Source organism: Cherax quadricarinatus, chromosome 32 (genome assembly GCF_038502225.1).
Source record: "Cherax quadricarinatus isolate ZL_2023a chromosome 32, ASM3850222v1, whole genome shotgun sequence".
In the NCBI taxonomy this organism is placed as follows: domain Eukaryota; kingdom Metazoa; phylum Arthropoda; class Malacostraca; order Decapoda; family Parastacidae; genus Cherax; species Cherax quadricarinatus.
This window is the reverse complement of record NC_091323.1, coordinates 34,667,230-34,677,056: the sequence shown is the minus strand read 5'-3', so window position 1 is coordinate 34,677,056 and position 9,827 is coordinate 34,667,230. Positions and strand designations below refer to the sequence as shown.

At 43.0% G+C, this 9,827-nt stretch overlaps 1 protein-coding gene across 7 annotated transcripts in view; it reads left to right on the top strand.

Annotated features, from left to right (window-relative positions):
* The first annotated feature begins 1,155 nt into the window (after positions 1–1,155).
* tacc (transforming acidic coiled-coil protein) overlaps positions 1,156–9,827 on the top strand; it is a 295,278-nt gene continuing 286,606 nt past the window's right edge. For 5 of the 7 annotated variants that reach the window (XM_070090666.1, XM_070090673.1, XM_070090655.1 and 2 more), the window contains exon 1: positions 7,770–7,816. Coding sequence is in view for 2 of the 7 variants with exons in the window: in XM_070090664.1 (XP_069946765.1) it covers positions 1,171–1,218 (48 nt within the window). In the remaining 5 variants the exon portion in view is untranslated. Of the gene's footprint in view, positions 1,219–7,769; positions 7,817–9,827 lie in introns of those variants that run through there. The other 2 variants (XM_070090664.1, XM_070090657.1) reach the window with 1 other exon arrangement.

Sequence of the window (9,827 nt, the reverse complement as noted above, 5' to 3'; positions counted from 1 at the left end):
CCTGTTAAGTCACTCTGCTATCAACGACCTTTGTGTGTGTGTGTGTGTGTGTGTGTGTGTGTGTGTGTGTGTGTGTGTGTGTGTGTGTGTGTGTGTGTGTGTGTGTGTCCCCTGGCACACCTTGGCTCTGGTATGGATCCCTGTCCACCCATTGCTCTCGCTCTAGCTGGAAAAGATGGTGCTATTTTTTTGACGTTTCTGTTGGTCATGTTCCTGTTGCTGGTGCTGTTGGTCAGGTTCCTGTTGCTGGTGCTGTTGGTCAGGTTCCTGTTGCTGGTGCTGTTGGTCATGTTCCTGTTGCTATTGGTCACGCTGCGTTGAATTCCTTACCTTTGACGTTTCCCTTGCCGTAGCTGTTTCTGTTTTCTTGCCGTTGATGTTTCGCTTACTGTTGCTGCTGCTTCATTTTATTGTAGATTTTGCGTTGACCGTTATCATTACTGCTTCTCTTGTCGTCTTTGCTTATGCTGTTGCTCCTTCTTACTGTTACTGCTTCTCTTTATTGTTATTGCTGCTACGGCAGCTACCACAGTAGCTGCCGTAGTGGTGGTGGTGAAGGTGGTGGTGATGTTTCAGTAAGGATCCACGTGTCAAATGTGATCACATTATCACTAGGTCCGGGACACTGGTTGGGGCGACCACTCACGACTTACCCTTCTCTTTTTCGTCCTCCTCCTCCTCCTCCTCCTCCTACTTCTCCGCCTACTCCTACTCCGCCTACTCCTACTCACCCTCCACCGCCGCCCCTCTCATTGTAACTTGTGTAGCATGTAGTCTGTCAGTGCGTGTGCGTGTGTGCTTGCAGTTGTTAACCTCCAGCTCCCAGACCAGAATCTGAACGAAGGTCATATTTACAAATGGGAAACATATGCTTTAATTCAAATCCTTGCCTGTAACATTCCCCTACATCCTCTGCTACTGACTGTTCAACTATATGTTTGCCTGGAGCAAGCCCCAGCTCCTGGGACCAGTTTGTCAACCACCGATGACTGCTGCGATAACTTCCAACACTGTTTTCATCCTGGCTTCATGTTTGGTCTGTTTGACAAGCTATAAAGTAAACAGTATTTAGTAAACAATACATTATGTGCTTCGAGTGTTGGATGTCCTAGAAAACTTTGAATCAAGCGGCACATCAGCAACAACAACGACAACAGTACCGTTATAAGGATGATACCAAGAGGAGTGTTCCTGACCACTCAACAGGCAGCCCAGGCGGTGAGTACAATTAGGTTGCATGTCTGTCTCGCGCTTAAACGGAAGATCGAACTTACACAAGTCCTTGTGCTGAAGGGTTAACAGTTTACAAATGTAAAGAAAATGAATCTTTAGACACGGTTGTCATACATCACAGTGAGGTGGACTGGACATACTAGACACGGTTGTCATACATCACAGTGAGGTGGACTGGACATACTAGACACGGCTGAGATACATCACAGTGAGGTGGACTGGACATACTAGACACGGCTGAGATACATAACAGTGAGGTGGACTGGACATACTAGACACTGCTGAGATACATCACAGTGAGGTGGACTGGACATACTAGACACTGCTGAGATACATCACAGTGAGGTGGACTGGACATACTAGACACGGCTGAGATACATCACAGTGAGGTGGACTGGACATACTAGACACGGTTGTTATACATCATAGTGAGGTGGACTGGACATACTAGACACGGTTGTTATACATCATAGTGAGGTGGACTGGACATACTAGACACGGTTGTCATACATCACAGTGAGGTGGACTGGACATACTAGACACGGTTGTCATACATCACAGTGAGGTGGACTGGACATACTAGACACGGTTGTCATACATCACAGTGAGGTGGACTGGACATACTAGACACGGCTGAGATACATAACAGTGAGGTGGACTGGACATACTAGACACGGTTGTCATACATCACAGTGAGGTGGACTGGACATACTAGACACGGCTGAGATACATCACAGTGAGGTGGACTGGACATACTAGACACGGCTGAGATACATAACAGTGAGGTGGACTGGACATACTAGACACGGCTGAGATACATCACAGTGAGGTGGACTGGACATACTAGACACGGTTGTTATACATCATAGTGAGGTGGACTGGACATACTAGACACGGTTGTTATACATCATAGTGAGGTGGACTGGACATACTAGACACGGTTGTCATACATCACAGTGAGGTGGACTGGACATACTAGACACGGCTGAGATACATCACAGTGAGGTGGACTGGACATACTAGACACGGTTGTCATACATCACAGTGAGGTGGACTGGACATACTAGACACGGTTGTTATCATAGTGAGGTGGACTGGACATACTAGACACGGTTGTTATACATCACAGTGAGGTGGACTGGACATACTAGACACGGTTGTTATACATCATAGTGAGGTGGACTGGACATACTAGACACTGTTGTTATACATCATAGTAAGGTGGACTGGACATACTAGACACGGCTGAGATACATCACAGTGAGGTGGACTGGACATACTAGACACGGTTGTTATACATCACAGTGAGGTGGACTGGACATACTAGACACGGCTGAGATACATCACAGTGAGGTGGACTGGACATACTAGACACAGTTGTTATACATCACAGTGAAGTGGACTGGACATACTAGACACGGCTGAAATACATCACAGTGAGGTGGACTGGACATACTAGACACGGTTGTCATACATCACAGTGAGGTGGACTGGACATACCGACACGGTTGTCATACATCACAGTGAGGTGGACTGGACATACTAGACACGGTTGTCATACATCACAGTGAGGTGGACTGGACATACTAGACACGGTTGTCATACATCACAGTGAGGTGGACTGGACATACCGACACGGTTGTTATACATCACAGTGAGGTGGACTGGACATACTAGACATGGTTGTTTTACATCACAGTGAGGTGGACTGGACATACTAGACACGGCTGAGATACATCACAGTGAGGTGGACTGGACATACTAGACACGGTTGTTATACATCACAGTGAGGTGGACTGGACATACTAGACACGGTTGTTATACATCACAGTGAGGTGGACTGGACATACTAGACACGGTTGTTATACATCACAGGTGGACTGGACATACTAGACACGGTTGTTATACATCACAGTGAGGTGGACTGGACATACTAGACACGGTTGTTATACATCACAGTGAGGTGGACTGGACATACTAGACACGGTTGTTATACATCACAGTGAGGTGGACTGGACATACTAGACACGGTTGTTATACATCACAGTGAGGTGGACTGGACATACTAGACACGGTTGTTATACATCACAGTGAGGTGGACTGGACATACTAGACACGGTTGTTATACATCACAGTGAGGTGGACTGGACATACTAGACACTGTTGTTATACATCATAGTAAGGTGGACTGGACATACTAGACACGGCTGAGATACATCACAGTGAGGTGGACTGGACATACTAGACACGGTTGTCATACATCACAGTGAGGTGGACTGGACATACTAGACACGGTTGTTATACATCACAGTGAGGTGGACTGGACATACTAGACACGGTTGTTATACATCACAGTGAGGTGGACTGGACATACTAGACACGGTTGTCATACATCACAGTGAGGTGGACTGGACATACTAGACACGGTTGTTATACATCACAGTGAGGTGGACTGGACATACTAGACACGGCTGAGATACATCACAGTGAGGTGGACTGGACATACTAGACACGGTTGTCATACATCACAGTGAGGTGGACTGGACATACTAGACACGGCTGAGATACATCACAGTGAGGTGGACTGGACATACTAGACACGGCTGAGATACATCACAGTGAGGTGGACTGGACATACTAGACACGGCTGAGATACATCACAGTGAGGTGGACTGGACATACTAGACACGGCTGAGATACATCACAGTGAGGTGGACTGGACATACTAGACACGGCTGTTATACATCTCACGTTGATCACTTGTTTTTTAAACAAATTATTAGTGGTGACTTCTTCAGTGTTTAATCTAACATATATTGTGTCTTCATTTATAGTTGCAGAATATTCTAACTTCTCTAGCCTTCTATGGTTCTTCCATTCTTTAAGGACAAAATGTAGTAGATCCTCAGTTCTTTTTTTTTTCAATTTTCATTTGTGGCCTCTTTCATTCTCACTACAAGTGCTGAAAAATCTTGATATCTTCCGTGCCTTTGTATAATCTTATATGTGAATATGTTTTCTTTTCCTCCTGGCGGCCAACGAAGACATAGCACTTTCAGCCTCTTTTAGTAACTCATATTTTCTAGCTTGTATTTTAACTTCTTCTGACTTATTCTGTGTGTGTGTGTATGTGTGTGTGTGTGTGTGTGTGTGTGTGTGTGTGTGTGTGTGTGTGTGTGTGTGTGTGTGTGTGTGTGTGTGTGTGCTGAGCCGAACATCCACGCAGGAAATCACAGGACAAAAATAGCCAAACAGTTCGGCGACTGGTTCTATTGTCAGTTTAAGCGGCTTAGCGAGTAATCTGCTTAGTCAGTTGCATGTTATTGAAAGGTGCGTGCATGTGCACGCAGGTGTGTGTGTGTGTGTGTGTGTGTGTGTGCACTGGACACACACACTAAACAAGGGCTCAACAAGGGCTCAAGCCGACTCCAGAGAGACAGATGACACAGCACAAAAGCCAAAAAGAGTGAATCTTAGAGTTAAGTAGACCGATGCTAATGTGACTGGTAACGAAGGCAGAAAAATCAAGAAAAGAGTAAAGAAAAAGAACCTAGATGTAAACACACTCACAGAAACCATTTCTAGAATAACCTCTTTAGCAGACTTCCACATAGTAAGGAAACACACATAGTGGCTCTATTAGGGAATTGAAATTAGGAAACTAATTTACAGCTAAACTGCAATATATCACTTTCATCTTACGTAATATTAAATTTTCCTTTCTCGTTGAAATATATTTTTAAAAACTTTCAAAACTTAAGAAATCATAACAAGTCATTTGAAAACATTGTTTCCTTAAAATCTAAACCCACTCTGCTGACTCCCTGAAATGTATCCAAAGCATTAGCAATTTTCTTTTATAGAAGGATTTATGTATATCGTTTGGAAAGATGTGTGAGAGGTGTGGACTCGCTTCTCCATCAAGTCAGCCTTTTAAGCTGCTGGAGCCTAGCTCTATATTGCTGCTCAGGCTCTCAGAACCCAAAACATTTCCAAGGTAAACTGCACACATTAGAATATATATGTAGGATTAAGTGTGTGTGTGTGTGTGTGTGTGTGTGTGTGTGTGTGTGTGTGCTCACCTAGTTGTGGTTGCAGGGGTCGGGTCACAGCTGGCCCCGCCTTTGTGTGTGTGTGTGACATGTGTTACTGTGTCAGAGTGTGTGACGTATTACAGTTGGATATCACTGCCGTTCACTCACCATGTTGGTACATCCTTCCTCAACCTCATGTTTGTTCATTACTTTCTGGTGTGACTGTGAAGCAGCCTTGGCTTTTGCTGCTATGTCATTCTAAAATTGTTGTTTATTTTCTCTCCTCAACCTTGCACTTTCTTTCGTTTCTGGCTCTTCTGCTCGCTTCTCTGTTTTCTTCTGTCCTTCGCTTTCTACAATTTGTATACGCTCTTGCGCTTTTAGTTTTTCATCTCTGCATCTTTGGTTGAACCCTGGGCTCTTTTTTTTGTCATTTCCTCCTCTTCTGATATGAAATTCTCTGCCTCAATTTCCGGCTAGGAGCTCTGTCATTTCATAGATTGACTTTCCTTTCCGATTGTATTACATTTAGGAATTCTCTCATCCATTCAAAGTTTCCTCTTCTGAAAGCTGGTCTCTCCCATATTCCCTCACTTTCTAATCTTCCCTCAGTGCTTACTTCCACAAGGTATCCGATATTCAGCACTGGTCGCTATCACCAGAAGCTTCTCATATTCTGTTTTAACTATATCAGAAGAACATTTGGTAAATTCTACATCCATTCTGTGCTGATACAAAGTTTCACATCACCATCTCTATGGCCTTTGCTTTCCCCGTTTCTGAACTTTCCATTTGGGTCCCGCTTTCTGAGTATTTTTGTGGTTGAAATCTGCCATGATTAGTAGCTTTGCTTTGGCTATGTAGACTCTCGTTGCTTCCACTTTGCTGCCAGCTATTGCTTTGTCTTCATAGGCCTGTCTTGGTCTCCTGCTATTTGGTAGTGGGTTGTAGAGCACTGCTGTTACTACTTGGAACCTCAAACATGATTGACTGTGTCGTCAGTTGACCCATTTCTATTTCTCTCTCTCATCTCTTCAACATTCCACTGGTTCCTGATTAGCTCTGCAACTCCTCCCCTTCACCTGTTACCTCTTTCCTCATTATTTAGTATCACGTTGAGACTATGGCATCTGTTATTATTTGTTAGTTTTATCTGTGTTAGCTATGATGTCTGGTCTAGGGCTGCCTCTGTTGTTTCATAATTCATCTGCATTTGTGTACAATGGAAGAGGTGAGGTTCTAGTTGGTGTGTGCATTGTTACTAGGGTTTTTTTTTTTTGGTGTGTGTGTGTGTGTGTGTGTGTGTGTGTGTGTGTGTGTGTGTGTGTGTGTGTGTGCGTGTGCGCACGTGCGTGCACGTAGGTGGGTGTGAGTGTATGTGCGCGCTTGCGCGTGTACTCGCCTAATTGTACTCACCTAACTGTGGTTGCAGGGATCGAGACTCGGCTCCTGGCCCCGCCTCTTCACTGATCGCTACTAGGTCCTCTTTCTGCTCCCTGAGCTTTGGCATACCTCGTCTTAAAGCTATGTATGGTTCCTGCCTCCACTACATCACTTGCTAGACTATTCCACTTCCGGACAATTATGTGTGTGTGTGTTTAAAAGTCGACTAAGCGAGAATGAAGACTAAAAGGCTTGAGTAATCATTCCTGTCATCTGTATGCAGCAAGTGGCATCCTCAGATGATATTCATACTTCCACTTATCTAAACATATGCTGCGTCATCAGAACATACATTGCGTCACCAAGCTGAAGTGGTGTTGTTATCGGACATCTCTGACAATCCAGTCCTAACAGGTGTGAATATCCTTGACGATACCTCTGCTTATCTTTTGATGTGATTTGCTGTAGTTTCCGGAACGACTGTATACCATATACCTAACCACATTGGGTCCTTTTGATACGTTACCGTACAGTGTGAGCCACATTAATCAACTAACTTATAGGTGTTTCCGTATTGCTAGGTAACCAGGGCATCATGAGTTAGGAGACTTGTGTTATAGGGTGAGTGCTGTGTGTGGTGTTTGTCATAGTGGTCGTGTGTTCCTTGGCAGTTTTGATTTAATAAAGCACACGGATACTTTTAAATTAACACTAATACTTCCAGCAGGTTTTGGAGTTTTCGTACACAGAATTGAAGCGTTGTCAACACAGGATATGACATTCCAGCAGGACTGATTTTTTTTTATATACTTTTTCCCTGGATGCGACCCACAACAGTCTGCTAACACACGGGTACCTATTTTAACCGCTAATGGGCAGGGGTGTAAGGAAACTTGCCTATATACATTTTTGGAGTACCAGTGAATCGAATCTGGGACCTCGCGATTGTGAATGGAATGGTCTCTACGCAGCACCTTCGAGCATGGTATTGTAAAGAGGTGAGGGCGGGGTGTTGGGTGGATTGGGCGTGGTATTGGAGGGTGGAGAAGGCAGGGTAGTGAAGAGTGGAGTGGGTGTATATACAGTACTACTCTACCCAAGGGAGGGGAAAAAGCGGACAGTGTTGTGATGACCGTGGTGAGGGTTGGTTGTGTAGACGCGGCCAGGTGGAAACTCTCTCTAGGCACCTCTACCTTCATTATTCGCATCGTCTATTATGGACGGAATATGTGTATGATGGGGGTGGTGTGTGTATGTAGGATTGGTGTGCGGTATTGTTTATGTGCAACATCACCACATGGAGCTGGTGTGATGAATTATAAAATTTCTACCACATGGAGCTGGTGTGATGAATTATTACATTCGTACTACATTGAAATAATGTGATGAATTATAACATTCGTACCAAATTGAACTAATGTGATGAATTATAACATTCGTACCAAATTGAACTAATGTGATGAATTATAACATTCGTAGCACATTGAACTGGTGTGATGAATATTCATGCTACACCCCATACGAAAAATCAAAGCACTAACCTCGAAGTGTGGTTGTTTCTTTTAGTGAGATAATAAGATATAAAAAAATGTATACAGTAAATATATGTTTTTAACGTTAAGCCTTTAAGGGAGGTAGGTGTCTTAAGGCCGATGTAAGCTTCTTGCTCGAAGAAAATGACACTAAACTCCTTTGGATTCATCATCTTCCCATTCCCAGGCGCTGTATGAATCCTGCGAGTTCAGCGTTCAACTCTGTGCCTGAGATAATTATAATATGATCTGCTAAGAATCGCGCCTGATTGAAAATGATGTTTACAATAAATAACACTCACAAGTAATATGTTTTGGGTAACCATTCCAGTCTGATGACTACTGTATTTTGAACTCTGATTTTTTTTTACTGAAACTGAGACATGTGTATTGAGAATGGTTATAAACAACAAGGAACTTGTTATGATGAAGGTCATGCTTATCTCGTCAAATGTTGACGTTTTTTTGTTGCACGATTGCAGCTGTCACTGCAAGGCGAGAAGACTCAGTGGAAAAAGGAGAAGGTGCCGAGGCCAGATGCAACAAACAATAACACACTACATCATATGATAGAGTAACACCAGTCATTATGTGGGTCCCACTCCTCTCGCAACTGATACTATGGTAACAAAGAGAAATCTCAGTTCTGTGTAGTACTGCAGCTGACAGTGACGCAAAATACGAGTATTTGTAATATTTTAACCCCTATCGTTATTATAATTGTATTTAAAAAACTTTAATCCTAATAGGTCATTCATCACTGACTACTATTAATAACATTGATTTTGAATCTTTGTTCTTAGTGGGTTTTCTTTCGGAATTTTTTTTACGTTAATATGAAGTTCTGAAGTTAACAGAGAAATTGTTAATTTCGTCATGATGTATTAATTCTGCTGCTTCAAGTGGCATGAGGCTTGTGAAGTTTCAAGTTTTTAAGATGTTAAACATCATTTGTGAATTATGCGTGAATAAAACATTGCATTTTGATAATTTAAATCAAAATAAACATTAATCATTAGTAATTGCCTCCTCATGATGATTGATCTGTTATGATCATTAGTTGTTGCTACATATTGTTACCGAATTAGTTGTTATATATTGTTACCTCATTAGTTATGTTGTTACATGATGTTACCATGTGACTTCACTTTGTATTCTGAAGTGTGTATCTCTCCATGTGTATGCCGCTCAAGGGACGTTCCTTGATGTTGGTGGGGGATCTTGATCCAAGGAACTTGACGTGTACTCAAATTCTTGAATCATTTCTGAATAAACCATACCCCCGGCCGGGATTGAACCCGCGGTCATAGAGTCTCAAAACTCCAGCCCGTCGCCGGGGGTATGGTTTATTTGCAATCGTGTCATTACGATTTCTTAAGTCATTTCTGAATACCATCCATCCCCCGAGGCGCTGTAGGACCCTGACGGGTTCAGCGCTTTCCCACTAATGTACTGTAATAATAATAATAATGTATGTGCATGCATTGAGAGCAGCAGTGTATGTACATTTAAATCAATAGTCCTGAACCTTTTAGTATGAAAGGACCAATTTGAAAAGCCAGATTTAAAGGAGGGCCGCATTTTGTAATTTTTATAGTTTTATGAATAGTGGTAATATGTAGTTGTTGACACTGCAGTGAGGAAC